Genomic DNA, 27,632 nt, shown 5'->3' on the forward strand with positions numbered 1-27,632 from the left:
TTCTGGCAATTATATGTTTAATGGCCTGGAGGAAGGCAGTGCTTTGCATACAAATGTCGTTCTTATGCGCGTCTCCATTCAATTTCGCTGGTATCCAGCATAGCAGTAGCCACTCGAACATCCGCCCTTGACTGCTGTCGCCGGGTCCTGTAACACAGGAACATGAAGAAGTGTTATATAACGCAACTTATATCATGTAACTTCGTAGAGAGATGTGCCAGTCGACACTGGTCTGCTGTGAAACAACGGGGATAAACACAGGAACAAAAGGAATAACTAGACAGTGCAGGACGCTATTCTCAATTCTGCTGTATGAGCTACACAACCAGAAAAAATCTTCCCCTGACTTCCAGCACGAGCAAGTCAGTCTGACGTCGTTTTCTACGTTTTGTATATATTGTCGACGACGGATTAGTGATGTATCCGTGTTCCTGATGTTCAAGGCAATGCTGCATCAACCTGCAGTGCATCTCGTGCGCATTATTTTGCCTTGTTATTCAGCTGCTTCCTTCGAAACGCATTAGGAGAACTTGCGGTTCCGTCCGCTGTTTTACAGCTACACTGTGGAGGCTACTCGAACAGCCTAGCATGTTGTTGTTAGTTGCTCCAGGAGGTCCTACGCCTAGAATGGAAGCTTGTGTCGTGATCGACAAGCGACGCCAGGTCTGCTCTCCGACTGATTCGGATCTTTAGAAATAATCTTCCCGGAAACAACACCGCAAGCGATGTTGCCCCGACGACCGTTTTACGGGCCGCGCATTCCAAGACACGGCCCACCCGGGGGCGGACCGCGTTATCAAGGGGCCCTTCTCGAAATATGAAGGACCGGCTCCCTTTCGCCTCCCTCCACCGCGAAAGATCGAAAGATCAATACGCGGATTTGAAGGGAGACCAGAGCAGATTCGGAACATCCCATCGTCCCAAGCTTTGTTCCCTTGCACTCATCAGTAAGGGCGCGGAAATCAGTAAAGGGCGGGAGTAGTGGTGGTGGTGGTGGTGGTGGTACTGCTTCCCGTAGTCGTCCATGCACAGCCGGGCGACGTGGCGACTATCGCAAGAAAGAATCATGTGTCCTGCCCCATCTTCACAGGGAACTGTGCTGGCATTTGTCTTAAAGGAAAACCCAGGGAAGACGCCAAGACAGCACAGCCGGTACCCGGATTCGTACCAACTGTAAGAAAAGCGAAGATGAAGATCCATCCCTCGACACTCGTGACATGTGCGCTTCAGCCGCAGTTGTTCTAGCCATCGTCATCCGCACAGTTGATCTTAATCATCCGCCATTAAAGGTTTCCTAATGTTAACTATGCAGCCTGGTTCGTGCTCCTTTCCAACACCAACTTCACGTCCCAGTCTCATGTTGGGAGGAGTAAGGACGACCAGTCTCATTGCTAGCAGACGATTCTCGGCAGCCAATAAAACATGCTCGACTGAATGACGTCGCAAGCGAGGAGATCCCCGTGAGTATCGCCTTCGGTACGGGCACTCTTGTGAACTAATTTTCTCCAGAAATTCGTATGAGGGTATGCATGATAGCTAACTTCGTAGAGAGATGCACTGGCTCGCACTTGTCTATTGTAAAATGGCGAGTGCAAACACGGGTTGAAATAGAAGGACTTGACGTGCAGGACACTACTGTGATATTATTAAATGGGGTAGTCGATGAACGGGACCATAACCGAAGGTTGAGACGAGGCACTAGCATGACACGACTAGGAATTACGACAGAGAAACAATTTCAAAGTGGGTCTGGCGCAAGTGAGTTGTGAAAGATGTTAATGGGATGAACCTGGCATAAGCCGACTCCGAGCCTTGCGGGGATATACAGAAACCAAGATGGAAACAGCAAGCCTCGGAACGGTGATCCCAGGTATTTAAGGCGGCACCAAAACGCCTGTAGAAGGCTGTGTTTGAAGCTGTACGTGGTGGTCACAGCCGGCGCGGTCCAAGATTCGTTATGCCTGCCGCAGAATGTCTTCAGGAGGATCTCGCACGTTGTCTGCCGCCTTGATGCAGATATCTATGCCGCTGACTCACGTACCCGCACTGTCTTTTGGTCCCAAACCCTGACAACTACGCTCAACCCCATTAAACAACCAAAATCTTTCCATGGCTTCCCCCTTGACCGAGTCACTTTTGTGTCGTCCTGTTCGTTTTGTATCTATCGTCGACCATATGAGGGCTGGCAACCAAATGTTTGTTACGTACCCGTGCTCCTAAGACACAAGGATACGTTGCATCACCCTGCCATTCAGGGCTAGGCTCGCCTCTGCCCTTTTAATTGGCTGTTCCCTTAAGAAGATGCTCTGGGACAATTTCCTTCTCTATATTTGCAGGACTCAGCACCACGCGTGATATGTTGACAGCGACATGGTCTCCAACTTCCACACCTACGGTGCGAAGGTTCACCTAGCCTTCTAGCGTACGGGTTACTTGCAAGATGAAGTCCTACATCTGGAGTGAAAGCTTCAATTGAGATCCTCTGCAATGCGGATGTGCTACACTGCACATCCATAGATCCATCAATATCCATATCTATGAATATTTATCCATAGATATGGTGCACATCCTTAGAAGAGGCACGAAAGAAGCCCACAAACATGATGGACAGGAGAGTCTCGCGTCTCAGAACTGCTGCTTCCCCTGGCTGCCACTCTGCGATATCACGTCGTCTGCCCAATAGCGAGATAGCCCGCCTTCTTTTCATTTCGTTCGTTTCGCAGCCGTATTTGGGACACCCCGTTACGCGTCTGAAGCAGTCAGGTTGACCGGTGGGAATGCTAGCAGACGATTTTCGGCAGCCTATAAAAAGTGCTCACTCAACTGCCCTGACGTCACAGCATGCGGGCAGCCCATGAGGATCGCAGCTGTTCAACCGAGATATTCACATTCGTCTACGAAAATATACTGTACGACTATTCCTGAAGTCAGTTGTGCAGAAATCTCACAAAACGACGACAATGACTAAAAGAATTGATCCGGAGAGAGATTGTTTTCTAGCCTAGCCTCCAACTTTTTATGGAACGCGTGAAACGCTGTGCACGCTTGTGCCTTTGCGATTCTTTTGGGTATTTCGGAGAAAAAGTTTAATCTCGGTTTGGTTATTAGCGTTTCGTCTCCTTCGACCGCTAGCTCACCTTCGTAGCACGGCATGACAGATCCCGGTAGATTCCTACTGCAGGTCGTATACTGATATCACGCGTATGTTGATATTGCCACGAATCATCTTCGAGAAGCTTCCAGGGCAGGCACGAAACGGTACATCTCATCCCAGCGCATGCTGAAGAAGAAGCAAGAAGCTTCCAGACACATCGCCTGCTCTCTGGCAAACGCACGTGCTGTTTCTAGACTTTTCGGCGCGTCGCTTAAATGCTTGTGCGCTCCAAGCTGGAGCATTCATGCTTTGGACTCAGTTGTGTTCAGAGAGCTATCACTCTTGTGTTTTTGCTACCAAGTAGTTTAATAAACCGATTGCTGTTTATTCGACGACTCGCCGGCCCATTTCGCTTCGTGACAATATCAAGTATACGCCACCTAGAAAAGTATGTTCAAAGTGCTTTCCGTGCTCTTCTAGACGCACTCGCTTATTGAGACCTCATTCGTAAACCACTCAAGATCACCCCGCCTTTGTGCGGCAGCAACTCGCGTGTTCCTTTTCATTTTTTTTCCCAGAGCATGACATATATCTTTGAACGGAAACATCTTCTTAAGACTGGGGAGCTCTACGCTAACAACATCAGTTTTGTGTAATAATGATTTGGAGTTTCATCGCCAGGGGAAATAAGCTGTCTCATTGCTGGCTGTGATGTGGTGAAATGAAATAATGTGTCGCTTGACAGTTGGGACAGAAGTTCAACTGTGCTCAAAAAAGTTTGGAAGTTCTTTCTGGGGCACAGCGTTGGCGGGCTGGATTGGGTCACTGACCAGACAACTGTGACATAGCGAGAGGTTGAGAGTCCAGCTGATTTAGCGACATTGAAAGTGTGATTCAGAAAGGCTGACAGAGCGAGCAATGGAGAAAAATGGAGAATGATGTCTCAGTAACTTGGAGGGTCAACTGCCCGCTAACGGTAACGCCACTGTGCTGTGGTCGCGGTGGTGACGAAACCGGCTTCACTTATCTGGGCAGGGTCATGACTGTAGCCAGAATGATATTATATGATAGCACACGTTGTAATGATGACGGCCAAAAGTAGCCTGCCACTGCAAGGAATGGAGAAAATGGCGAGCGAAAAAACTTAGCCTCATGGTCTTTGGGCGAGGCCAGACTCCTAGGGAAAGCCATTCAGCCATTCTTGGAACTCCGAGGCAGCGACGAAGGCTCGACCAACAGGCCCCGAAGGCTGTTTAATGATGTTGTGGAAATCCTCCGCAGATCTGGAAGGCTGTAAGGAACACAGGTCTGTGCAAAGGCAGTTGAACTGCAAGAAGGGAGCACCCATCACTTCCCCACTCCAAGCCAGATCATGAAAGATCATGAACAGCAGGGGGCCATTTCTGCGATTAGGCTTCAAGCCAAGGTGCCGAATTCAACGTGACTAATGTATCGAGACCAAGGTAGATTCGAATTCGTGACCACATCAAGCGAACAGTGAGAGAGACCTACGAACAGAACTTTGTCATGGCCTTGGGCGTGAACTGGTGCTCGACGTACTGTTCGTGCGAGATGTCCATACCAAGTTGCGACGGGCTTGCGGATCTAATTGACAGCCGGCTGCATGCGGTACTTAATGGCATATCGTGATTTTCCTATTGTCCTACCTGCAACATCACCTGCACATAGGGAGAACGCCACTTTCAGATGAATTATTCGTTTTTTTTTTTTTACCTGCTATGGCCACATCAAGGAGTATCAGTCTCGATACTTCCTTGCGGACCTCCTTGACGAACATTATGTTTGGAGTTTGGCCTTCGGATGTATACGGACAACGCCAGTTCGGTGCGTTGGGAATTATTGGAGCCAGTTGTAGGGCCGACTCGATACATAAAAAAATGAGCAAGGCATGCAGCATACAAATGTGCAAAACGGTATCATAAGCACTCTTGATGTCCACGAAGGCTGATGTCACGTCGGTGAGCACGGTCCGCGCACCATCTACAGGCACGTCGATTCATCGATGAACACCAGGGGCTCAATCTTGATGTGCACATAGCGATCGTTATAGCTATTTTTCAAAATCTGCGCGCTCATTCCGTCACGTGCATTGGCCGTTAACCGGGGAGCACGAGCGTTTAGCGAGCGTTACGGGATAGCGAAAAGTTCAAAGTCTAGCCCCAGCATGCTCCAGTGCGGAGACCAGGTCGAGAGTCAGATTCATGGAGCTTCGGTGGCAATGTAAATCCAGCGATTGCCTCGCAAGCACAACCTGTTTTTCGGGCCATCAGTCGAGACGACGCTGAAACTTTTATTTCTGTCAGATCTCGCATACAGCTTGCCAGGCTTATAGGCCGAAAGGACGATACGGCATTCGGGAGTTTACTGGGTTCCAGGATAAGAACAGTTGGCCCCTTCCAGCCAGATGACAGATTTCTAATACCAAGATGCGTTAGATACATGAATTAAACCTTGTAGTGATCGTCCGTCAAGGTTTCACAGCGCGACACAGGTAATCTTATCGTATCCCGGGGACGGGAGCACGTCCACAAGTTTCAACGCTGTCTTTAGCTCGGTTGCGGTGAAGCCCTTGTGTTTGCTCCGCCAGACCTGGTGAACCTCAGCTCTCAAACTCTGAACAAAAAAAACAAAAAAAACTAATGTACAATTCTCTTCTCTGCTGTCGATCCTCAGTAAAGGCGACCTACGATCACTATGGGGACACTGCTTCTCTGGACGTGCAGTGCTTCGATGGCATAACCAAAACTGACCGTTCCCCGAAAGTTTCTACCTAGACATCTAGTGTAACAATAGAGAATGTTCAACTTGTAGTTTGGAAGCCTTGCATGAAAAATGAAATGAATGAAATGAAAATGAGAAAAGAAAACGAAGAAAGTGAGAGAGAGACAGAGCTCAGTTTGTCGTCAGCTAGCATTCGCACAAACTCAACGAGATGGGCTGATTTTCTATTTTTGCTCGATTTTTGCTTCGTCAGATTCCTTGCCGAAGGCTTCAGGGATCTCGTAATTTTTGTGCAAATGTCGAAGCAGTGTGCGTCCAGAGAGTGTTGCGTTCCGTAGGCTCTTTAAGGATCCACCATGAAACCCCATTGGGTTCCTTTCCTTTCTTTTTCTTAATAAACGTACCCCCCCCCCCCCCATTAGGTCTCAAAGACATAGGGCACAGTGAAGAGATCTGACGAACGTGCAAATGTTTGAAAAGGTTCGCTGCTATTTTCCTTACCAGACAGGTATTGCCGTCAGGACGTGCGGCAATACTGTGGGGACGTTCGCGGCAGTAAAAGTGGCAGCCGAATGGTCCCCGTTTACTCTGCAAGCAAGTACATGGCGGTTACATGTGACGTGCTGTACTACGGCGATCTGTAGAAAGAAATGCTGATATGTGACACATGAACGTGGGATAGCGGGTAGGAGAGAGCGGCGAACTATCCAGTGTACCATTTCGACCAGTCCTAGCTGCTCTTGGTGCCCCTATAGTTTCGGTGCGTCCTATTCCTGAGTGGCGAATGCCTCAGAAAGAATAAAGACTGAATGCAAAACCCATTACATGATCTCATTTTCTATAATTCCGTGGTATTCGAAGCAAACTTTCTTTTTTTTTTTCGAAAGGCTTCCTACATACGGACGGTTAATGTGCAGTATCTCTAAATAGCTGTTCCAAGACACGAATAGCGGAACAAAATTGACAGTAACACATGCTTTGCTGCAAGTGGGAAAGATCGAATTCTGTGCTCTTTTTTTCAAATTCTTGCGTTCTTCGCATAAGAGATCGAAGTGCCCCCTGGTTCACTGTTTGTGAGAGGTTGTGATGAATGACGACATATGGAATGACGAATGACGGCATATCCTTGCTCGGTGCGTTCTACGCATGCGCACAAGCGCCGTTCTTGGCTCTTTCGTTTGTTTTTTTTGGCTAGCTCGCAATATAAGGTATTTGCTGCTGCAAAATTTCTTAAATTTATTGTGCTCACGTGTCTAAAGTTCCCTTTGCTGTTGTGCGTTCCGGTTTTATGGTTAGGAAATAAACAGTATTTAACATCTCAATACTTACATATAAGTAGTCGTTTCCATGATTGCACGGCATCCGAGTGTTGGGACCTGCAAAACAAGTTGGCTTTCGTATAGAAATGACGCTACGACATCCTGGCTGGTGATGTTTTGTGACACACAGCGCGTAGACAAAGGTGGACAAAGACGGTTTATGAGCAAAGTGGAACGACACCAACGGATAAGCAAGCGAAGAGGAGAAACCGCTTTGGGGGCGCGTCCAAGTTGATATTCGCACGATGCCGTTTGTAAAGTTCGTTTTCATAACACAATCAGAAGCCCCGTAGCAAACTGTCGCCAGCAAGCGCAATGCCTGCGAAAGTTTCCTACTTACTTAGAACACTGCACATATGACTACTTTCCTCCAGGAAAGCAGAGGGGAGACCAAAACGCTGGATCTCGTCTTCGTGCAGGGGAAAAAATTAACCGCAAAGCGAAATTTGTTACCTTTACCTCAACTTTTCGCACGGTCCGAATGGCTTGTGTGATGAATGTTATCTGCCTCTTGCTCTTAGAAATGGCAATAAGTTACTTTGTCTCACATCTCTTTCAGAATTAGTCCCTTCGTCAAAAGATGAGTTTTACTGTAGTCCTATACCTAGAGCTTGTGGTTTTGTCTACATGCGTCAGACTTCGCAGTACTTAAACCGGAGGCTTGACCGATGCCGTTTTTGTGACAGCTGTAGGAATGCTACAAGACAAGGCGGTTACCAGAGCACAACTGTTAATCTCGGGTGCACGAATCTTTGGCGAATCCTTGGTGCACGAATCTTTTGCGCACCATCTACGTTCGTGCGCCAAACCGTGCCGCTCGCTCCCACGCTCCACGTATCATAGCTGGGTAGTTTCATTTATAATCGAATGATGCCCGCCGGTCACATTTTTTATGTCTGTCGAAAAAAATATATGTTATCCCACCCACAAAGAGATGCAAAAGGTGCCTGACAGCAGGTCTCTGCGATATTTTCTTCTCCGTCCACGGCGCTTCGAAGGAACCGGTGCGATTTCGCGACTTAAATGTTTTCCAACTTTGTGACCTTGTATCTCTTGAACGAGATGTCCCATTTGAATTGATTTTTTTTTTTTTTGCTGACAGAGTGGATAGTGCACGTTCCATCGTTGGTTATTAAATTTTTATGGTCAAGAGAAAAGTATACGAAAAAAAATCCCGAAAACGCAACAGAGAGCCTTTTTACCGGCACGTTTGGAAGGTCGTGGCCGAGGCCCTGGATCTCCGACAGTGATGTTCTTCGCATGAGCAGGAAGATCATTCTTCGCTCTTTCGTTTGACGTTAAATACATTGCTTTGTCTTCAGCCATTATCCCGTAACAGTGCCGTGAACACGGAAGGGAAGGGGAAAATTATCATTTTCGCGGCAGTTTTTACCCAAAAGGGATATCTTCAAATTTTCCGATATTTTGTACTAACATAGCTGAGACATAGCTCTTTCAGGATATGCAATAAAATGTTTGCTTATTTTGGTCCCACAGGGCGCGCAATTTTTTTTTTTTTTCGCACCCCTATTGTGCAGCTCTCATATGGATGAAACAAACGACAGAGAGGGACTGAACAAATAACTATATATTCATGACGTCTAACGAATAGAGGGTCGAAAACGATACATCTGTACACAATATTCTTTCAACAGACTGTTGCACTCAAAGTTGTTCACAGCGCATGATTTGCCCCTCTTTGATCCATGTATATGACGATCGGAGCTATGGAACAGGGCGTATATCAGACCAATATTTTGCTTTTTTCACTTTCCTGAAGGCTTCTGCATCTTCACGCGAAATTTGCAAAAGAACAATATTTGGCAACGTCGGTTTCAGCTTCTCTACCAGGTCAGCAGCTGTTTGTATCGCTTCTCTGGGAGCCGACCGAAGATTGCGCAGTGCGCACGGTGCTTGACGACACCGCCTACCCCGTCGCACGCGTTCTTCCCGTGTCCGGGCGTACGTAACAGTCACTTCGTGACGTGATGATTTGCCTTCAGCTCGTGGAACTGGTACCGATTTTTGAAGTGCGCTGCAGCGCCGTCTGATACATAAGTCCAAGTGCTGTACAGCGGCCCAGCTTCATCCATGTGTTCGTCGATATTTTTAGCGCCAAAAGTGTCAATGCGGTGTCGTGATGCATGCCGTCAGAGACAACGGCGTAGCACCGTGTTCCAGAGAAATAGTGCGCGACACAGGTAAAAATGGTTATCTCGTTCTTCCGCCAATGGTAGCCTTGTACTTCACATGGAAAAACGACCGTCCAATCTTCGGCATAGTCGAAGTGGAGGACGACTTTCCTGGGGCCTTCCAGCATCTTCTCACAGCGTATCGCGTTTCGCTGGACGTAGCCATGCGTTATGTAGCGGATTAGCCACTTTCTAAGGATGGCTACAAATTGTTCAATATCGACTACGAGCTTTTTGAGGGCGCTGCATTCCCACAAGACAATCTCAATCTCTTCGGCATCGGCCCTTACCTGCAACCTGTCAGCGGTCAAGGCATCACCACCTGGGCACACTGCGCACCTTCCGAGTATGCAATCCCTCGTTTGCGTTGGGCACAAACACAGTGATTTCACACCTTCAAGCGTGACGGCGCTTGTCTGAGGCGACAATGAGTGCATTGAGGCATAAATCGTAATTCGCGCAATACACACACACACATCTTCTCTGTAAGGGCTCATTGAAACATGTGGTGGACGAAGAGAATAAAACTTGGTCAGGCTCATTTTCACTTCGGGGTGAGATTCCCGAAATCTGTGGTACGTCTCTCGAATTGTACGAGTCATATAACTCTTAGCCACAACGTCGCCGCCGATTGTGCCTCGAGATTTGATAACGTCACGCGGTCTCGGACTTTGCACTGAACAGTCAAGGTCGTCGTTGAGGTAATACTCAAGGGTCAGCTTGACGTGTTCGTGGTCAATAGCATTTCTTGCAGAGTACTGGTCAGGGGTAGCCCATACACCACCACTTTCTCGGAGCTTCTGACTCTTCGTTATTAAGTACATCGTTGTTTCGGGATTGACTCGAAGGATTTCAGCTTTGGTGAATGAAGAGGGAAGTAGCGTCAACAGTCGGCACCTTTCTTGTATGGTTCTGCTTGAAGTATATGCCTTCCGTAGGTTTTCGAGCAACTCGTCGCGCTGTCTCTCTTCCATAGGTGGTTTTTCGGGGCTCAACTTTACACCGTAAGCGCTGCTCAAACGTCGGCGGGATTGTTTGGCCACGGCAGCAAAAATGTATTCCTGCTTCCGCTTTGCATATGGCGTGCTGTGTCGGACCTCAGCCGGGTGCCTGAGTGGGCTCACTCCAATATCTTGCTCTGATATGCTCCTGTTCACAGTCTGCAAAATTTCGGTGGGGTCACTGAAGTCAGCGTCGTCAGGGCTTGAAGCCGGAGGATCTTGTTCACCTGAAGGCCCTGCCTCAGCAACCTGCAGTCGAAACGTGTTGTAGCAGTTCACACATATTCCGTCGGTGTCGTGGACATGGACTGCCTCCGAGGTACTCAAGATGGTCTTCAAAAGCCCTGGTCCTATCAACGATACCGGCCTGAAGTTCTTGTTCCAGGGTATTTTTTTCTTGTGTCGTTGAGTGTGGTCCGGGCAGTATAGTCGACTTCTGGTGTGGCTACGGCTGGCCATGGGGAGCGCAGAAGTACACGCTACGCCGACAACAAAACGAAATCCATACGTAACATCGAGGAAAGCAAGGTTCTCGTCTTAAAATGTGGACAGCGGCGGTAACCCCGTACACGCCTAAAGACAGTCTTTTCCCAAGCAGCGCCCCCATTTTCTCACCCATTGGAAGGGTAACTCCTTCAAAAAATGTTTCTAAAATGAGTTCACCTTGAAGAACTAAGGGACCGGACATGTCCTATCATTCCCAGGAAGACCAAGCGACCAGTCCTTGGCCGATCTGTCGGCATTGTGGCACATGACCCGAGTGTTTCAAATTCCGTCTTTGTTCACAAGTAGAAGAAACAAGCAAATAACAAAACAAAATTACAAGAGAATAGACGTCTCGCGCTTCGGTCCGGCAAAGCCGGAGTATTTACAAATGCCATGTTCCCACGTCCGATTTCCTTCAAGCACGTAACCTTGAAGGGATTAACCGGGTGCGAAAGCCTAAGCAACGAACTTTCGCTTGTCTGCGGACATCACAGTGATCTGTGCATATTACTATAGTCGGCCTTCGGCATGACGGCACCCTCACGGAAAGCAAAAAAAAAAAAAAAAAAGAAAGGCATGGGGTGGGGTAGAAGTCCACTCTTTTTACGTGTTTGACCCGTGCGAGCGCTGCCCAATAGAGGTGCGAAAAAAAATTGCGCGCCCTGTGGGACCAAAGTAAGCAAACATTTTATTGCATATCCTGAAACAGCTATGTCTCACCTATGTCAGTACAAAATATCGGAAAATTTGAATATGTCCTTTTTGGGTAAAAACTGCCGCGAAAATGAGAATTTTCCCCTTCCCTTCCGTGTTTACGGCATTGTTACGGGATAATGGCTGAAGATAAAGCAATGTATTTAACGCCAAACGAAAGAGTGAAGAATGATCTTTCTGCTCATGCGAAGAACATCACAGTGGGAGATCCAGGGCCTCGGCCATGACCTTCCAAACGACCGGTAAAAAGGCTCTCTGTTGCGTTTTCGGGATTTTTTTTTCGTATACTTTTCTCTTGACCATATAAATTTAATAACCATCGGTGGAACGTGCACTATACACTCTGTCAGCAAAAAAAAAAAAATCGTTCAAATGGGACATCTCGTTCAAGAGATACAAGGTCAAAAAGTTGGAAAAAATTTAAGCCGCGAAATCACGCCGGTTGCTTTGAAGCGCCGTGGACGGAGAAGAAAATATCGCAGAGACCTGCGGTCAGGCACCTTTTGCATCTCTTTGTGGGTGGGATAACATATATTTTTTTTCGAGAGAAATAAAAAATGTGACAGGCGGGCATCATTCGATTATAAATGAAACTACCCATCTTCATCCTTGAGCACGTGTCCTTCAGCTACTACACTCCTCCCCCTCACGTTGTGGATACCGTATAGGAGGCGGCTTACGTCGTTGAGGGCACCGCGTTGGCTCGATAGCAGAAGCTGTCAGCGATGGTTCCTGTGACATGCATGATGTATGATCACAAAGACCTAGTGGCATCGTCGCGTCTGTACGAGTAACTGCTGTATGAAAAAATTGGGAAGAGGCGGTGGGGACACCCTAGCCTTCAAGTGATCTACGTGGGCGCGACGATGTCTTCCCGTCTTGCAACTCCACCTCGTAAATAACTCGAGCAATCCTTCCTCGAACAACACCTTTTACCCAGTGTTGTTTTCGTGTAGGATCCTTAGCCCACACATTGTCATCAGCAGTAAAAGTCCATGAGGCTTTCGTACAAACATTCTCATTTATGGGCTCTGGTATGCATTGGGACATGCAAAATCCAGCCCTGTTCGAAACCTCCGGTTATTCAGCAGCTCCGAAGGTGAATATCCAGTTGCGTTATGGGGGATACTCGATACTATGGAAAGAAGCTTTCGCGCTTCTGCTTCCTCTGCTGTAACTGGATTCAGACGCTTCAGGGCTGTTTTGAAGGAGAGAACAAAATTCTCCGCTTGCCCATTAGGCTTGGGGTGGTTAGACGAAATGCTGGTTGTCTTCTGTACTCCCAGGCAGATTCTGAGCCTCCTTTCTAAGATGGAATTTAACTTGGCCTCTTGATGGGGAGTGATGTTGTGCACGTACGGGATGCTGTAAGCCAGTATTTGTTTTATCACGGCTCGGTGAACAGTACGGACTGCTTCCCCGTTACCTCATTTCGCATTGGCCCCATTTCATATTGGCATAAGCCTTGTTTGTCTGCTTAAGCTTCTGGATCTGTCGCGCCCAGGACAAGTTCTGATTGGGAATTATTCCTAGGAATTTGCGGGTCTGTGTTCGTTTCGATATCATCCCCTTGCATTTTGAGGTTGAAATTGTTTAGCTTCTTTCTGGTGAATGGAATAGATACCGTTTTCCATGGGAAGAGGTTCATAGCGCGCTCTTCAAAGAAGCTGGCGGTTACTAAGGCATGTTAAGGCATGTTCTAACGCCACATGGCGGCACGTAAAAACCATTTCGGTGTAGGCTGGGACTTAAGGGAACGACACGATGGGCCACCGCAGGTGAGCTCGTGACGAATCAGAGCGAAGTAATACATTTATTTAGTTTTTCTTTGGTTTTCGTCAGACGGTGTCAGATGTCGGTGTCCCACTTAGAGCGTTGGTCGTGATGCTGCCCACCTCTGTGAGGCCAAGAACGCTGAGCTCTTTCACCCTCACTACCACCTCCACCACGGCACGGAATAACGAATCGTTGAGCAGCATCGAGCCCGCGGTCTGTTCTTCCTCCTTCGATGTCATCTTCCCATCGTTTGGTATGTCTCGAGAATATTTTTCTGGTGTGTATTGTGGAACTTTGCACTCCGTCGTCTATTGATGCAAAGCACACGCTTCGTCCCCTTACACAGTCGGGTAGTCGTCTTGATATTACACCTATTCGGGCCAGGAGTGTACACTTACCTCTTATCGCAGCCAATCTATTATACTCTGTGTTATTATAACATACACCTCCGTAGCACCTCCCAAGAGTGGCTCTGTTAAAAACCTGTAATAAAATTAGAAAGTTAACAATGTTATATTGATGAAGGCGATTATATAAATACGCTGTACGTTAAAGAACAGTTAAGGCGAAACACACAGGCCAAGCATAGGCACCATACGGGGTGTTCCACCAAATGATGTACTCCAATTCCTACAAATAGGTTGTTACTTGATCAAAATATGAAACTACTTGGCATGCACACACACGCTTTTGCGACAGATTCAGTCCGTTTACATTCGTGTCACGATGAGGTAATTAAGCTCTAATTATTATATGTAGTTGGTAGGAAAGATAGAGTATATCGGGGCGGGGGTGTTGCGTTGTTGTTAAAGAAAAACTCGGACTTTTCTGTCGTTCCTCATCCCAATTTGGAGAGTGCTTGGTGTAAACTAAATACAGTAGTTGGAAAAGTGATTGTTCGAGTTGTTTACAGGCCCCCAAATGCTGCTGTATCCGTGCTGGAATCGTTAGATGACTATATGACTACCATTTCCAAGGACAACCACAAAATCATTGTATGCGGTGACTTTAACCTAACTGGTGTCCACTGGAATTCTCTTACTAAAGGCACTTGTAAGGATAAACGCAGTGCTGATGCGTTGATTGACTTGGCTTACAAATTCAATTTACAACAAGTAGTGTCTCATCCAACTAGAGTTACATCAATGACATCTTCCATTCTTGACCTGTTTGTTGTCAATCGACCGTTGACTGATTTTTGTTTTGATATTGTGGACGGCATTTCTGACCGCAAAACTGTCTTGTTTAATTGCTGTCTGTCACCATCTAGAAATGATTCAAAGAAATATGTATCTTTTTATGATTTTGAAAGAGCCGATGACACTGCGATCATTGATCACCTCGCCTTAGAATTTGATAGGTTTTCTAGATGGTACCCGAGGTTGACAGCGATGGGGTTTGGTCGATGTTCATTGACATTGTAATGTCCTGTTTGCGATCCCATGTTCCTTTGCGGAAGAAACGAGCAGGAAGAAGGAGGCCATGGATTACGCGTGAAGTTATCCACATTAAGCGTCGCATAAATAGGTTAACTAAAAGGGGTCGCTCTGATACCGAAGGTGTACGAGAACTGAGGAGAAAGCTTCGTGACACTATACGCAATAATAAACACACATTCTATAGTAACACCCTGCGTGACTTCATGGTTAGTTATCCACAAAAATTCTGGCGGCATATTCATCCTAATAGGCGAGGTACTGATTTAATGCCCTCGAGTGCGAGTCACACTGCAGATTAGTTTAATGATAATTTCGTCTCAGTTTACTCTGTTGATGAGCATACGAGCCTACCTTATAGTGTTGGCAAGGTATAATTCCTCCAATCCCCGATGTGGTATTCAGCTCTCCTGGCATTTTATCTCTTTTACTTAGCTTAAACTTAAAAAAGAGTGAAGGACCTGATGGGATTCCAAACGGTTTCTTGAGGCGCTACGCAGGGTGGATTTCACTCTACTTACAGTTGATATATCAGAAAGTATATGAATCAGCTCGTGCTTGGAAAATTGCAAAAGTTATTCCAATTCCGAAAAAAAAAAGGCGTCATCCGTCAAAGATTATCGACCTATTTCATTGCTGTCAAGTTGTTCTTTGCTGTGCTTTGTACATTGCTGTCAAGATTTTCGAGCACATCGTTTACTGTCACCTGTCTAGTTTCCTTGAAGAACATTCTGTGATAAGTGGGCTCCAGTATGGCTTTCGAAAGCATTCCTCTACCACATACCAACTTATTGAGTTTTACATGATCTTGCGATATCCATTAATGCTGGCAAGGAGGTAGACGTGATTTTTCTTGATCTTGAAAAAGCTTTTGACAGGGTGTCTCACTCAAAGCTTCTCTTAAAACTTCGTTCAATTTTTAATAATGAGAAGCTTATATCTTGTCTCGAATCCTACCTTACTGAAAGGCAACAGTTTGTGCACCTTGATGGCATAAACTCACGTATTTCGAATGTAAGCTCTGGAGTTCCACAAGGATCAGTCCTTAGCCCTTTGTGCTTCCTACTTTATATAAATGATATGCCAAATGTAGTTATCTCTAGTATCAAATTGTTTGCAGATGACTGCGTGTTGTACAGGGAAGTAGGGTCACGCCAAGACCAGGAATGTTTGCAAACATGCCTTGACTCCGTCAAAAGTTGGTGCGACTCTTGGCAGATGTCCATTAATACGCAAAAAAGTGTGCGCATGAAAATAACAACTAAACAGAAAAATGTTCTTCCTTTTGAGTACTCCGTCAATGGGCGACCACTTAAGCAAGTCAGTAAACATAAATAGCTAGGTCTTACATTGAGCGAGGATTTGAAGTGGGATCAACATATAAACGATGTTATCAGCAGAGCCAGTAGAAAGCTTTGTATGTTGAGGAGAAGTCTTTGCGATGCCGATAAACACGTGAAGCTAATTGCTTATGAAACCTTAGTACGTTCGGTTTATGGGTCTCTCGTTTGGTTTCCGGAAGCTACAACGAGAATAAAAGAGCTTGAAATGATTCAAAGACGAGCCATCCGTTTCGTGTACAACAAATTTTCCCGATTTGATTCACCAACTCAAATGCTCCAGTCGGCAGGGCTTCTGAATCTTCATGTCAGAAACAAAATTATGTGCCTAAAAACTCTTTGGTCTATACTTAACGACGAAACTTGCATTCCCAAGCCCAAGTACTTGAAACTTTCCGACAGTGCTAGTCGTCGCAGACAGCACACCAAACATTTAGTGCAATATCGCTTCAAAAGAAACTGCTTACGGTACTCCTTTCCCCCTAGAACCATTGAAGAATGGAATAAGTTACACCAGACGGCCATTGATTGCGACAGCCTCCCTTCTTTTGTCTCCTGTATTACTGAACTTTATCGTGACTCATAACTGTGTTTCCTGTATATATGTGTATGTGTGTATATATGCATATGTATAGCTAATTGAGTACAGCTTCATGTTTGTTGGCATAGCGTTTTCCTTTTTTTATATTTTATTATGATTATCATTGTTGTTGCCGATATATTGGTAGTGGAATATGCGCACTATGTATGTCCCTCCTTCCATGGCGAGTCAAACGCCAGAAGTATTTCAAATAAATAAATAATATATTAAGATGAACGCTCTTCAGAGCTGAACGTCCAAAACCTCACTTAGGATAGCAATGTCCATTTCATTTGATGCATTGGATGCAGACAGCACATATACTATGCTTATAGCTTGTCTTCCATGATTTCGTGAGACCAACAGCCCTGTTTACTGCTGATGCTAAACCGAAAGGGTGAGGTGTCTAAATTCATTTAATTTACACGCACACGCAACATTGAAGTGAGGAATGTGTTGGGGCTCAACACTACCACTGCGCCTGTGTTGCTTACTCATTTTGGTTTAGACATTCTGTAGATCCATCGAGAATCAATGTTCTGCAGTGCAATCGCGCGTTTTTTTGTTTTCTTTTGTTCACTCTCGCAGCAGAGAATTCTCTATTCCATCAGAGAATTCCCTCAAGACTAGGAAAATGTTTCAACTGACGGATATACGGAAAGCGACGTCCACCTATGAAGTTCCCAGACGTTTTATGGATGCTTATGGTACTCGCGCATTGCACATTGTCTTTTGTAGAAAATTGTTAAAAATTGGGTTGTTCGGTATTTCATACTTGAAAAGAGAGAAAAAGGCCCGTGCCGGTAAACAAACAAAAGGACGACACAACGCACAGCACAGACTGGAGATCAAGAATTTTATTGACAGACCTGGGGGCCTCTTAAATAACCTGAGCCAGCAACGCTCTCTTCTGCAAAATTACCCTTTCACACCCTCAAGTCTGCGTAGTGCCTTTTATCTTTTCGAAAGTACAGGACTTAGGAGTTGTGTCGCCCTTTTGTTTGTTTCCCAGCACGGGGTTTTTATCGTTTTTAATACCTTTTATAGGCTGCAAGCGTCGCGCGATGCTCAATTGTTTTTATACGCTGGGGTGTTCGCAGCTTGAGCCTGTGAGAGCTGACCAGTTTTAGGGAAGCTTTATGGGGGTCACATATCACGAACGACTGCATCTTGAATAAATATTAGAATACTTCGAGTCGTAATGAGCAAGACGGCATAAAATTAGTAACCTGTCGGTCGGAGGTCTATCGGACAGTCAGGACAATGCGAGCTGCCATATTGAATACTGGAAAAACGTCGGCTACAACGTTGCTCATTTTTATAACAGCTAGAACTTTCGATACAACGAAACGCTAAAGGACAAGACTAGGGCAGGACAGGACGCAGGTTCGTTCTTATTTTTTGCAGTTGGGTCTTTTACGGCGTCCTACATGGATTGTTTTGGTGATTATATGCTATTCCATATCTCTGATGTCCCGTTAGGGACCCCTGATCTACATTGAGGCGTACCTGTTCGACCGCAAAGCCTCGTTGACGTACCATTAAGTTCTCGTGTGGGACCACTAAGCTCACCTGATGGGCAGTTAGATAACCTTTGTTGGGCCATCAGGGGCCCTGTGGCACCACCAGGCCTTTTTCTGGAGCCATTTGGCCCACCTGACGGGCTCTGGGACAGCATTTGTCGGACCACTAACAGTCCTGTTGGACCACTAGGGGTTGTTAATGTGCCTAGAAGCTGTTTTGATGGAACATCAAAATATTCTAATGGATCATTAGAATTTCTGATGGAGTCTTGATTGATTTTTCGATCGGGCGGCCATCTTGTCCAGCACGTGTCTTCTGTTTTGCACAAACTTTGGACCACCACAAAGTGAACGCGGAGATAGCGAGTGAAAATGACGAAAAAGAAGTAGCGCGAGCCATTTGTACACTCAGGAGACAAAAAGGCCCGGTTTGACTTGAACACCCCTCGCATACACCGACTGAACGGAACGTTTATGCACTGCAAGAATGCTTCAAAATACATACGAGGCATGGCTCCTGTGTCCACTCATTACGGTAGCACGACACGTCCAAGTCTGGTACGCACATGTGGCTGCAGGCAAGCAAGGATCCATTGTACTGTAAAAGAGAAAGACTGTGGCACAAGTCTTGCTCAATCCGGCTTTGTAATAAAGGGACTGCGGAGTCTGGAATACATCTGTGAAACAGATACCACTACTTTCAGCTTCGGCCGACAATCTACCTGGCTATATTTTTATTTATAATTTGCTATAATTAACCGTAGCGACTGAGAAAGCACTTGAAATTTTTCACAAGCAGCAAATATCGCAGGCACGAGAGAAGTTCGACTTAATAAAGCTTGCGCAGCGTTCCTGTAGAATAAGCTAAAACACTAATTGCACTTTAAGGTAGCGACAGATAGTTGATGTAGGCGGCGTAGTTTGACAATGTCTTGCCAACCCAGCACAAAAGGTCATACATGTACCACAGTACTCTTATATTTTTGCTCTCAAAATTGCATTTAACGGGCCAGGGGCGACCTCTAGTGAAACTAGCGAAATTCGTGGAATGTCGTAAACTGTCTTGCGGGAACACCGTTGCCCTTCTACCTCAGTTTTTTCGCAAAGGCCTTATTGCTGATCGTCTGGCAGGAAGCTAATGACAGTACGGATTTACCGCCGTGACCGTTAAGGCCGTATATGTGCCCATCTGACAGGGGTATAAGCTCGGAGAAGCGCACAAATACGCATGGGGCAACTATAGTAAGTCGGCAGGTCGACCTTCCTTCCTTGTCACCGGTTATTATTACTCCAGTACACTGACACGGCACCGAATGGCTGTTTGTTGGCCGAGGGAAACACCCGTCTCCTCCTAGAACGCGGAATTGGGATAGCAAGAGGAATTGTGCCTGTAAAAGACGGGAAAATAAGTAGGGACGCAGCTTCGTGATGCCGTCTTACGTCTGCCGTCTTAAGGCTGGTTCACACTGCCACGTTCGCGCTTACGGGCTACGGGTTGCGCTTACGTAGTACCCATCACGTTGCCAGCTACGTTCCTCCATCGTTCACATTACTACGGTTCGGCGCTCCGTTCCTCCAATGAGGAACGGCCTCCTAGAGCGCCATCCTTCCGAAGAATAGGGAAATACAGCCACAGAGTAGCATGGCGTCCAGCGTCGAGCACCCCGGTGCCAGCTGCTTTGGAAGACAATCAGATATTCCTTGACGATGTTCTTAACTGTTAATGTTCTTAACTTAACGCCATCGTCGACAGTGCAACGTACAACTCGCTACTTCGGACAGATTCATTGAGTAAAGATATCACCTGCACTGCTATGCTAATTATCATCCATGAGTTTTCTTTTTTCGTGGCATCCCTGTAGTCGCTTCTTTTGCTATTGCATAGCCAGGGAAACTTCTCAACTAGGAGAATATGAGCTTCTAAGACATCGAATGTTTTCGCCATCTTTGCAAGGAGACGCGCGAGACCAAACGCTTGCGCGGCATCCGAACTTCTCTGCCATCCTATTGGCCAGTGCGCTTACGGTTACGGAGCTTGCGGGAGAAAAGTTGAAGTTGCTTCAACTCCTTGCGGAAACGATCTTGCGGGCGCCGTCTCTTCGTCGTCATGGCAACCCCCACCGTAAGCGCCCGTAACCCGTAGACGCAAGCGTAAACGTGACAGTGTGAACCAGCCTTTACGCAGCATTTCTGGACAACTTAGGACTTCGATCGTTATTGTGAAGGGGCTCGTTATTTTATTCCCCCCATTCCAACCAGCAATGGGGTAGAGTATTGCCTGTGGCGATGAAACTCCCCACTCTCCAAGGTCAAAAATAAAGTTGTTGTTGATGCCGTCTTGTAGTTGTACCAGCACTGCGCAGAGACCTTCATTGCTTGCGTCGGTGTGTATTTCGGTTTCGGCGTTGAGATCGAAGTGTGCCAACACAGGTGCAGTCTGGAGGCGTGTCATTAATTCCTCGAAGGCCCGTTGTTCTAATTCGTGCGACTAAAAAGAAGCTCCATCCTTCGTCAGGGCGCTGAGCGGTGACGCGGTTTTCAAGAAATTTAGGATGAAGCGGCAGCTGTAGACGCAGAGACAAAGGAAGCTTCGAATGTCTTTAACGTTAGAAGAAACAGTGTAGTTGTCGATAGTTGCTGTTCTCTCGGGATCTGTGCGTATGCCGTCACCGCCCACGAGATGGCCGAGAAAGATCAGTTCTTGGTAACCGAACCGACATTTTTCAGGTTTCAGCTACAGTCCCGCAGCTCTGATGGCCTCGAGAACTTGTTTCAGCCATTCTACGTGTTCCTCGAAGGGTCTTCCGAAGACGACAACGTCGTCGAGGTACACAGTCAAGTTTGCCATTTTAACCCAGCCAGCACAGTGTCCATGACTCGCTGAAACGTAGTTGGAGGTAGCTGAAACGTAGCTGACACACATGCCAAAAGGCATAACCCTGAATTCGTAAAGCCCATCCGGAGTAACGAAGGCACAGCTGTTGCCGTACAGCGCTGCCGGTGATGGCTGTCACAGTGCGGGCTGTGTTGGTTGGCTTCGGTACCTCGGCTACAGGTGGCGGCGCTTGGAGTGCCTGCTGTACCTCCTCCTTGATAATCGCCCCGATGGAGGCCAAAGAAGCTCTGTTTTTTTCTGGGCGGAGGAGAGCTCGTACTTCTTCTCAGACCACCTCTCGGATCAATTGCCTGAGGGAGTCTATGTCGAATTCTGCAGGCGCGGCGAAGTCTTGGTAGTCCTGACGCCGCTGGCCGATGGTGGACCGAGAGAGCAAAGCCCTCTCAATCCTGCCGGCTTCGTCCAGGAAAGCTTGTGTCGTCGTGGCGGTGGGTTACGGGATAGGGCGTGCAAAACGTTCGCACTTCTTCTGAGCCGGTGAACCGTCTTTTCTTCGGAGGCTTTGGGATCAGCTCGTTTGAGGAGCCGCAGGACGTCTTCAACGAAGCCGGTGACGCTTTCATTTGGTAGCTGTACCCCACTCAGGAGTAGTTGTTCGGTGAGTACCGTTGCTCAAAAGTGAACCCCTCGCGGAGCTTGTCTTAAATACATTCCAGGATGTAAGAGACGTCTCTCTGTTCTCGAACCAGGTCCGCGCCGTCCCGTCAAGAAAGAAGTACGTGTTGACGAGCTTCTGGTCGTCGTTCCACTCGTTGAACCTAGCGATCCGCTCTAGATGGTCAAGCCAGTCGTCAACGTGGTCGTACAGTTTCCCGGTAAATGTTTTCGGCGATCGTGCAGAGGAGACAGGCGCGATGACCGCTGCGCCGTTTGGGTGGTGCTATCCGCAGTCATCTTCTTGCGGGATGGGGGTCCCAATGCAGATAAACCACGCTTTTTTCGTCGTTGAGTTTTGAGTCGTTGCTGTTCTTCCAGGCTGTTGAGCTGGGATTGCCCCGCACCTCCACCAGAAATGTCACGGAAAAATGTCCACCAGAAATGAAAACAAATGAGCGAGACGGCGAATAATCGGCGAACGCTTTATTCAGCTGCTTAGCTTGCTGACGCAAGAGCGATAGCTCTCAAACAGAACTAGGGTAAAGAATGCTCCTGCTGGGAGCTCACGAGCTTTTATACACAGCGGCGAACATTGCAGAAAACACGCGTCGGTGAAGAGGAGGAAATACAGAAGCTTCTCCAAAGTCGTCGGCACGTCCCTGAGATTGATGCGGAGTGAAGACACAGATGCTTCTCGAATGATCGCTCGCTAATCACCGCGGCGTGTCGTGGATTTCAGCCCGTCGTTTGACGTCTCGTTGCCTGTTGTTGCTGTTCCGTGTTGTCGCTTCAAAGATGATACGTGGCATTATGTTGCGTCCCTGTAGCCAATCAATTTCTACAACCATCATGCCTGGCAGAGGACCGGCAATGGTCAGTGGTTTCTCCAAACTCGTTTCGTCAAGATGATACCAAGCTGCACAATGTACTTAAAGTCGAGTGCAATAGGGGTGGACGGGTAGGTGGAAGGCCTTGAACAGGCTCGTGAAGCTAAAGAACATTGGTAAGACACATACCGTCCACCCCTATCGCACTCGACTTTCAGGTCATTGTGCTGTTTGGGATATCCCTGATTTTCCAATAAATTGATTATCCTTGCCCACTCTCCTTCCGTTTACTTGCTTTCCTATGACTCCCAGTTATGTCGAAGCAGACGTACACCGGTTCGGCACTGACTCAGATAGTGCGATGCTTTAAATGGAGGAATTTCAATTGAACATGTGCTGAACCATGCTCATTTGCTTGTGATGTACTGGGCGCAAGCACTTACTACATACAACACCTGGGGCGTCGTTGACGGGGGAACAGGAACTTCTTCCTAATTTGCCACCATTTATTACTCTAATGGCAGAGAGTAGGTGTGGAAGCTATACTTACTCTAATGTGTTCGTATTCCGTGCATCCTCCAGCTCCAGGCAAGTCCACAAGGATACACATCGCATTACCGTCAACTGGAGGAACCGGTGCTGCAGAGAATGACGTCTCACTCTGTCAAAACCGATAGGCTTCCTTCGCTGTTTAGCGTACGAATGCTCAAAGGAAAAATATGCAACTGGTAATGGCGTGACAACGCTCCTTTTTCGTTGCCGGCGTGACAGTTGCGTTAAGAAGTTTTAGTACATCGGAAGGTGTTCACGATAACAGTTCCGAAAAAGTGATAAACCAATCAGTTTCAGTGTTCAGTAGAGGCAAGGGTAACAGTAATGGTAACGGAAACATAAACGGTTTATTTCCGAAATTTGAGATGGCAACGATAACAGAAACGGAAAGCCTACCACGGTCTCCATTACCGGAAACAGAGATGGAAACGGAAATTACCGTCCGGTGTCGAATTCGGGTAATGGCAATAGCTGTTCTTGTTGTGCGACGACATTTCAGCAGGGTTGGTTACCGAAAATATTATTGTTTCCGGTTCCCTTTCCCGTAACTGAACAACTCGGATTTTCGTTTCTGCTTCTGGACGATTTTCGGTAGCGGTGCCTGTTTCCGTTTCCTTTTAAGAATTTCATTTCAGTTTCGGTTTCCGAGGTATTTCCCCGGTACTGGTTTCAGTTTCTCATCCGGAACTGGTACTGTTTGATTTTGGCTTTTTCATGTCAGATATTCTAGCTACGTAATGGATGCAAAAGGACAAACCACACCAAGCATAAACACTAAAGACTTTAATGCGAAGTTCGTGACGAATCCCATACACCCAAGTAGATGCTTCCCCAGTTCGCGGAAATACATGCCTTTTGGTTTCCGCCCGTGTCCATAGTTCTGGCGCTCTTTGGCCTTTGCCGCCTTTGTGCCATTAAACGCACAGTCTCTCTCGATCTGGCTCTTGCGCAAAAATAACGTATAATCCAAAACTCTTGCTGCGCAGTGGGCTCAACACGAAAGAAAGTCTCGAAAAGAAACGCTCCACTGACACCTGCGTGATTGTCAGAGAGAGCACAGAGAAGGCAGCTTCTGTCAGGCGCTTTGCAAAAGGTTCATCGCGGGAAAGCCACCATTTCAATATATCCGTCTCTTTAGGCACCCTTGATATTCGTCTCGTATTCTTGTAATGAGGTTTTGATGTCCTGCTTATGGAAGGTCGGAGGCGCTCTGTAGGAGCTATGACTTGTTTCGCGAGACCTCGTAAGACTTTCAGTGTGATCATCGAGACAAGCTTCGTTGTCATCAGCGTTACAGGGCACCTCAACAAAATGTGCTTCAGCGTCGTGCTATCTTTCGGTCATTTCAGCTCTTTGTTATATCAATTAAGCACAGTTTAGATGCGTCCGTAGCGTATTCGCTGAGCAATAGACGGTACTTGGGGTCAGAGTACACAGCTGGCTAGAAATATGTTGTTGTTGAGCAGCAAGCTTTCTGGCCTTTTTGTGCTGGACAAAAGCTACCGAGCCTGAATTCACTTTCGTTGGCGTGAAGGTTAAGTTTCATTCGCTCCCATTCAGCCAAGAAGTCACCGGCAAGTAGTGACTCGGCTTGCAGCCGGACCGTTTCCACTTTAGCTGGTTCTAAGGCGCTCATATCTAATATCATATCTCTCATAACATCATAATCTATAACTTGTCCCAAGGAGCAACCTCCAAGCTCAAATCCGGAATTGCGAAGGAAAGTTCTTCCACAACAGTGCGCATGCCCATGAGAGATTTCGGCATGTGCTAGGTAGATATCGACCTTGTAGGGAGATCTAAGACTGGCCTCTTCTCGCAGCGTTTTCAGACCAACTCTCGCAGTGAAAGACCCGCAATTCTTTTACACTTCTCGTGCTTTTCAGAAAGATTGTGAAAGATCCTGCAACTGTGACTGAAATGGGGTGTTGTAGTCATGGGCTTTCAAATTAGCGCAGAAAAAAAAACGTTGCCTTTCCTTGGGTATTTTTTGAGTTCAATTAAGCTAATTAGACAAATTAATGAGGTACACTGACGGAAACCACCTGTTTGGGTGGCAAAAGCCTTCGCAAGTATGACGCAGAAGGTTCCTAGTTTTAATCTCAAGTAATTTTCTTCAATAATTAGGTACAGTCGACCCGCGTTTATTCGGACTTCATTTATCCGGATCCTGCGCTATCCGGACAAAAAAACATGGGTACGGATTTCTCCCCATGTATTTCGCCCTCGTTTATCCGGACTTCAGCTTCCGGACTCGGACGAGAATTCCAGGGAACAGAAGTGACTAATACCCAACAATCGGCTTCAGTTATCCGGTCATTGTCCAGGAATGACACTTGGCCCACACCTAGTCAAGTGAGGTCGAGAACCCTGGTCGTGACTTTTACTGACACAAATACAGTGTTGCTAGGAAGAATTTTCTCCCTTTCCGACTTTGCACGTTACACAAAAGTAATCCACTGAGCAGTCTGGTCATTTCAGACTGAGAAGGTCCGCAACAAGGACCCCTGCGCTGCAATCATAGATGACGACATCGTCAGTGTCGTCGCTTCCGATAGTGTTCAAAAATAATCTGATGATGAAAGCCTGGATGAGGCACCAGCTGTGACGGTAGAAAATGCGCGGGCGGCACTGAGAACAGCGCTGTTATTTTTCGAGCAACCGAACAATATTTCGCAAGTCAATGCCATTTGCAAAGGTTTAGAAGAACTGGATGCGTGTATTAGAATGAAACAGATGACAATGGATAGTTTTCTGTGTAATGATCAATAAAGATGTCCTTTTAGGGTCACTCTGAATTTTCGTGTTTCACTTATCCGCTTCCTTCGCTATCCGGACATTTTCACAGGAAACGAAGCCGTCCGGATAAACGCGGGTCGACTGTATCCCTCTTAAGTGAAACACTTTGTACAATGTTCATGTTAACGCGAAAAGACTGAGGAAACGTCCTGCGAATTTGGCTTTCGTTAACGTTACCACTCTTGAATTTCGTTTCCCTTTCGGTTTCTGGTAATGAAACCTAAAAAACAATTTTCTTTTTCGTTTTCATTTTCGTTTCCTGCTAAATTTCGGTAATTACCGTTACTCGTTTCCGTTTCCGGTAGCCAACCCTGCATTTGAGTGACTTTTCATATCATTTTTGTACTTTGATGACTCCATTCCGCGCAATGTTCTAGATACTACACGAGAGCATGGGAAGAAAGCGCGATGTTGGACCTCGAGGGTACATCTCTCCCTTACCTCGTCCCAGTCCTCATAACTCCATGACATCTACAGATCACTGTACTGCACCACACCACAAGGATTACACCCCACGATTTTTCTTGTATGGAAACAACCCCCAGAATCTGAGGAGCAATGAAGGGAGGACTAGATAGGACGGACACAGGACAAGAACCGACAACGACTACTCATTATCGCTTCCCCCACTCGCTCTATGTTGAATAAACGTTCATTTACTGGCTTTGAGTAGTCGTTGTCGGTTCTTGTCCTGTGTCCGTCCTGTCTAGTCCTCCCCTTCGTTGCTCCTCAGACTCAAGGAAGTTTTTCCGTTCAATCGTTTACACCAACTCGCTTGCCTCATCTACTTGTGTTCTACGATTTTTAGTTATTCATTTTTTTTTCATTTCACCGTGGCCATGGCAGTTTATTACTTAGAGCATCCACTTGTGAATGCGACATTGGATGAAGGTCACGCCCATCTTGAGTTGCAGTGGGCTGCGAGTGACTGAAGGCATGTTTGAACGTCTTTCTAAAAGACTACCGCTGCATCTCTTCTTCCTCTGACCAAAAATTGCTCAAGCGTGAACTCCAGTTCACACAATACCCGTGACGCTTTACCTCGGTTGTGCTCACTCAGCATGTTTAAGTATCCATCCGTATCGTTCTCGCGTTCTAGGCAACCTTACTTATACGCTTCTACAAGATAGGGACTACTCTTGTTTTGAAATCGAATTTCTACGAGCATCTGGGCCTGTATCTTACTCACAACCTTAGTTGCACGAACCACATCAGCACCATAGTTAATGATAACAAAAAACAACAAAAAAGAACTCGAGTTTCTTTCTTCGTATTGTATAAAGAACCCTTCAGAAACAAGCCTACCCTACAGCCGTCCACCGTACCTCCACTCTGGCAGAAAATTAAACCGAAGGACTAGGAGCATTACCGGGAACCAATAGTATACTACTGGTTACCTTGTAGTGGGTTACCTAAACTCTGTATATACCATATTTGAGAGTAAGCACTGACTAGGGCTGTGTAAAGATGTCATCAGTTGTGTAGCCGATCTGTAACAGATTTTACACATAACGTGGTCAGTTGCCTTGGCGCCAGAGAAGTAAGAAACTTGCTGATTACGAGCGAAGTCTTAAAAATGCGAAAGGAACACCGGCGACAGTGTGAGAGGTTATATGCTTACCGAACCAGAAGCATATGAGAAAGGCCAGCCAACCTTTGACGAACATGGGATCCGTTTTTCCTGCTTCTACTACGAGAGTTATGTGGAAAATTGCGTTAATAATGGGGTTACAGGTTATATTATCAAGCGTTCCACCC

At 46.6% G+C, this 27,632-nt stretch overlaps 1 protein-coding gene across 1 annotated transcript; it reads right to left on the reverse strand.

Annotated features, from left to right (window-relative positions):
• LOC135375117 (uncharacterized) lies at positions 1 to 27,632 on the reverse strand. Its single transcript, XM_064607828.1, has 7 exons — positions 27,496 to 27,632; positions 23,074 to 23,162; positions 18,709 to 18,801; positions 13,723 to 13,807; positions 7,166 to 7,212; positions 6,338 to 6,424; positions 1 to 147 (listed from the first exon to the last, which is right to left on the reverse strand). The coding sequence occupies exons 1-7, from the start codon at positions 27,539 to 27,541 to the stop codon at positions 79 to 81; spliced, it is 516 nt and encodes a 171-aa protein (XP_064463898.1). The 5' UTR covers positions 27,542 to 27,632; the 3' UTR covers positions 1 to 78.

This window comes from Ornithodoros turicata, unplaced genomic scaffold, assembly GCF_037126465.1.
Source record: "Ornithodoros turicata isolate Travis unplaced genomic scaffold, ASM3712646v1 ctg00000829.1, whole genome shotgun sequence".
Classification (NCBI taxonomy): Eukaryota; Metazoa; Arthropoda; class Arachnida; order Ixodida; family Argasidae; genus Ornithodoros; species Ornithodoros turicata.

What these genes read in the sequence shown, in the direction of transcription:
- LOC135375117 (XM_064607828.1), bottom strand. Translation starts at nt 27,541, where the DNA reads ATGTTCGTCAAAGGTTGGCTGGCCTTTCTCATATGCTTCTGGTTCG. An exon ending in TCTCATATGCTTCTGGTTCG is followed by an intron (nt 23,163 to 27,495) that starts GTAAGCATATAA and finishes CATTCTCTGCAG; the next exon opens with CACCGGTTCCTCCAGTTGAC. An exon ending in CTGACGGCAATACCTGTCTG is followed by an intron (nt 148 to 6,337) that starts GTAAGGAAAATA and finishes CCTGTGTTACAG; the next exon opens with GACCCGGCGACAGCAGTCAA.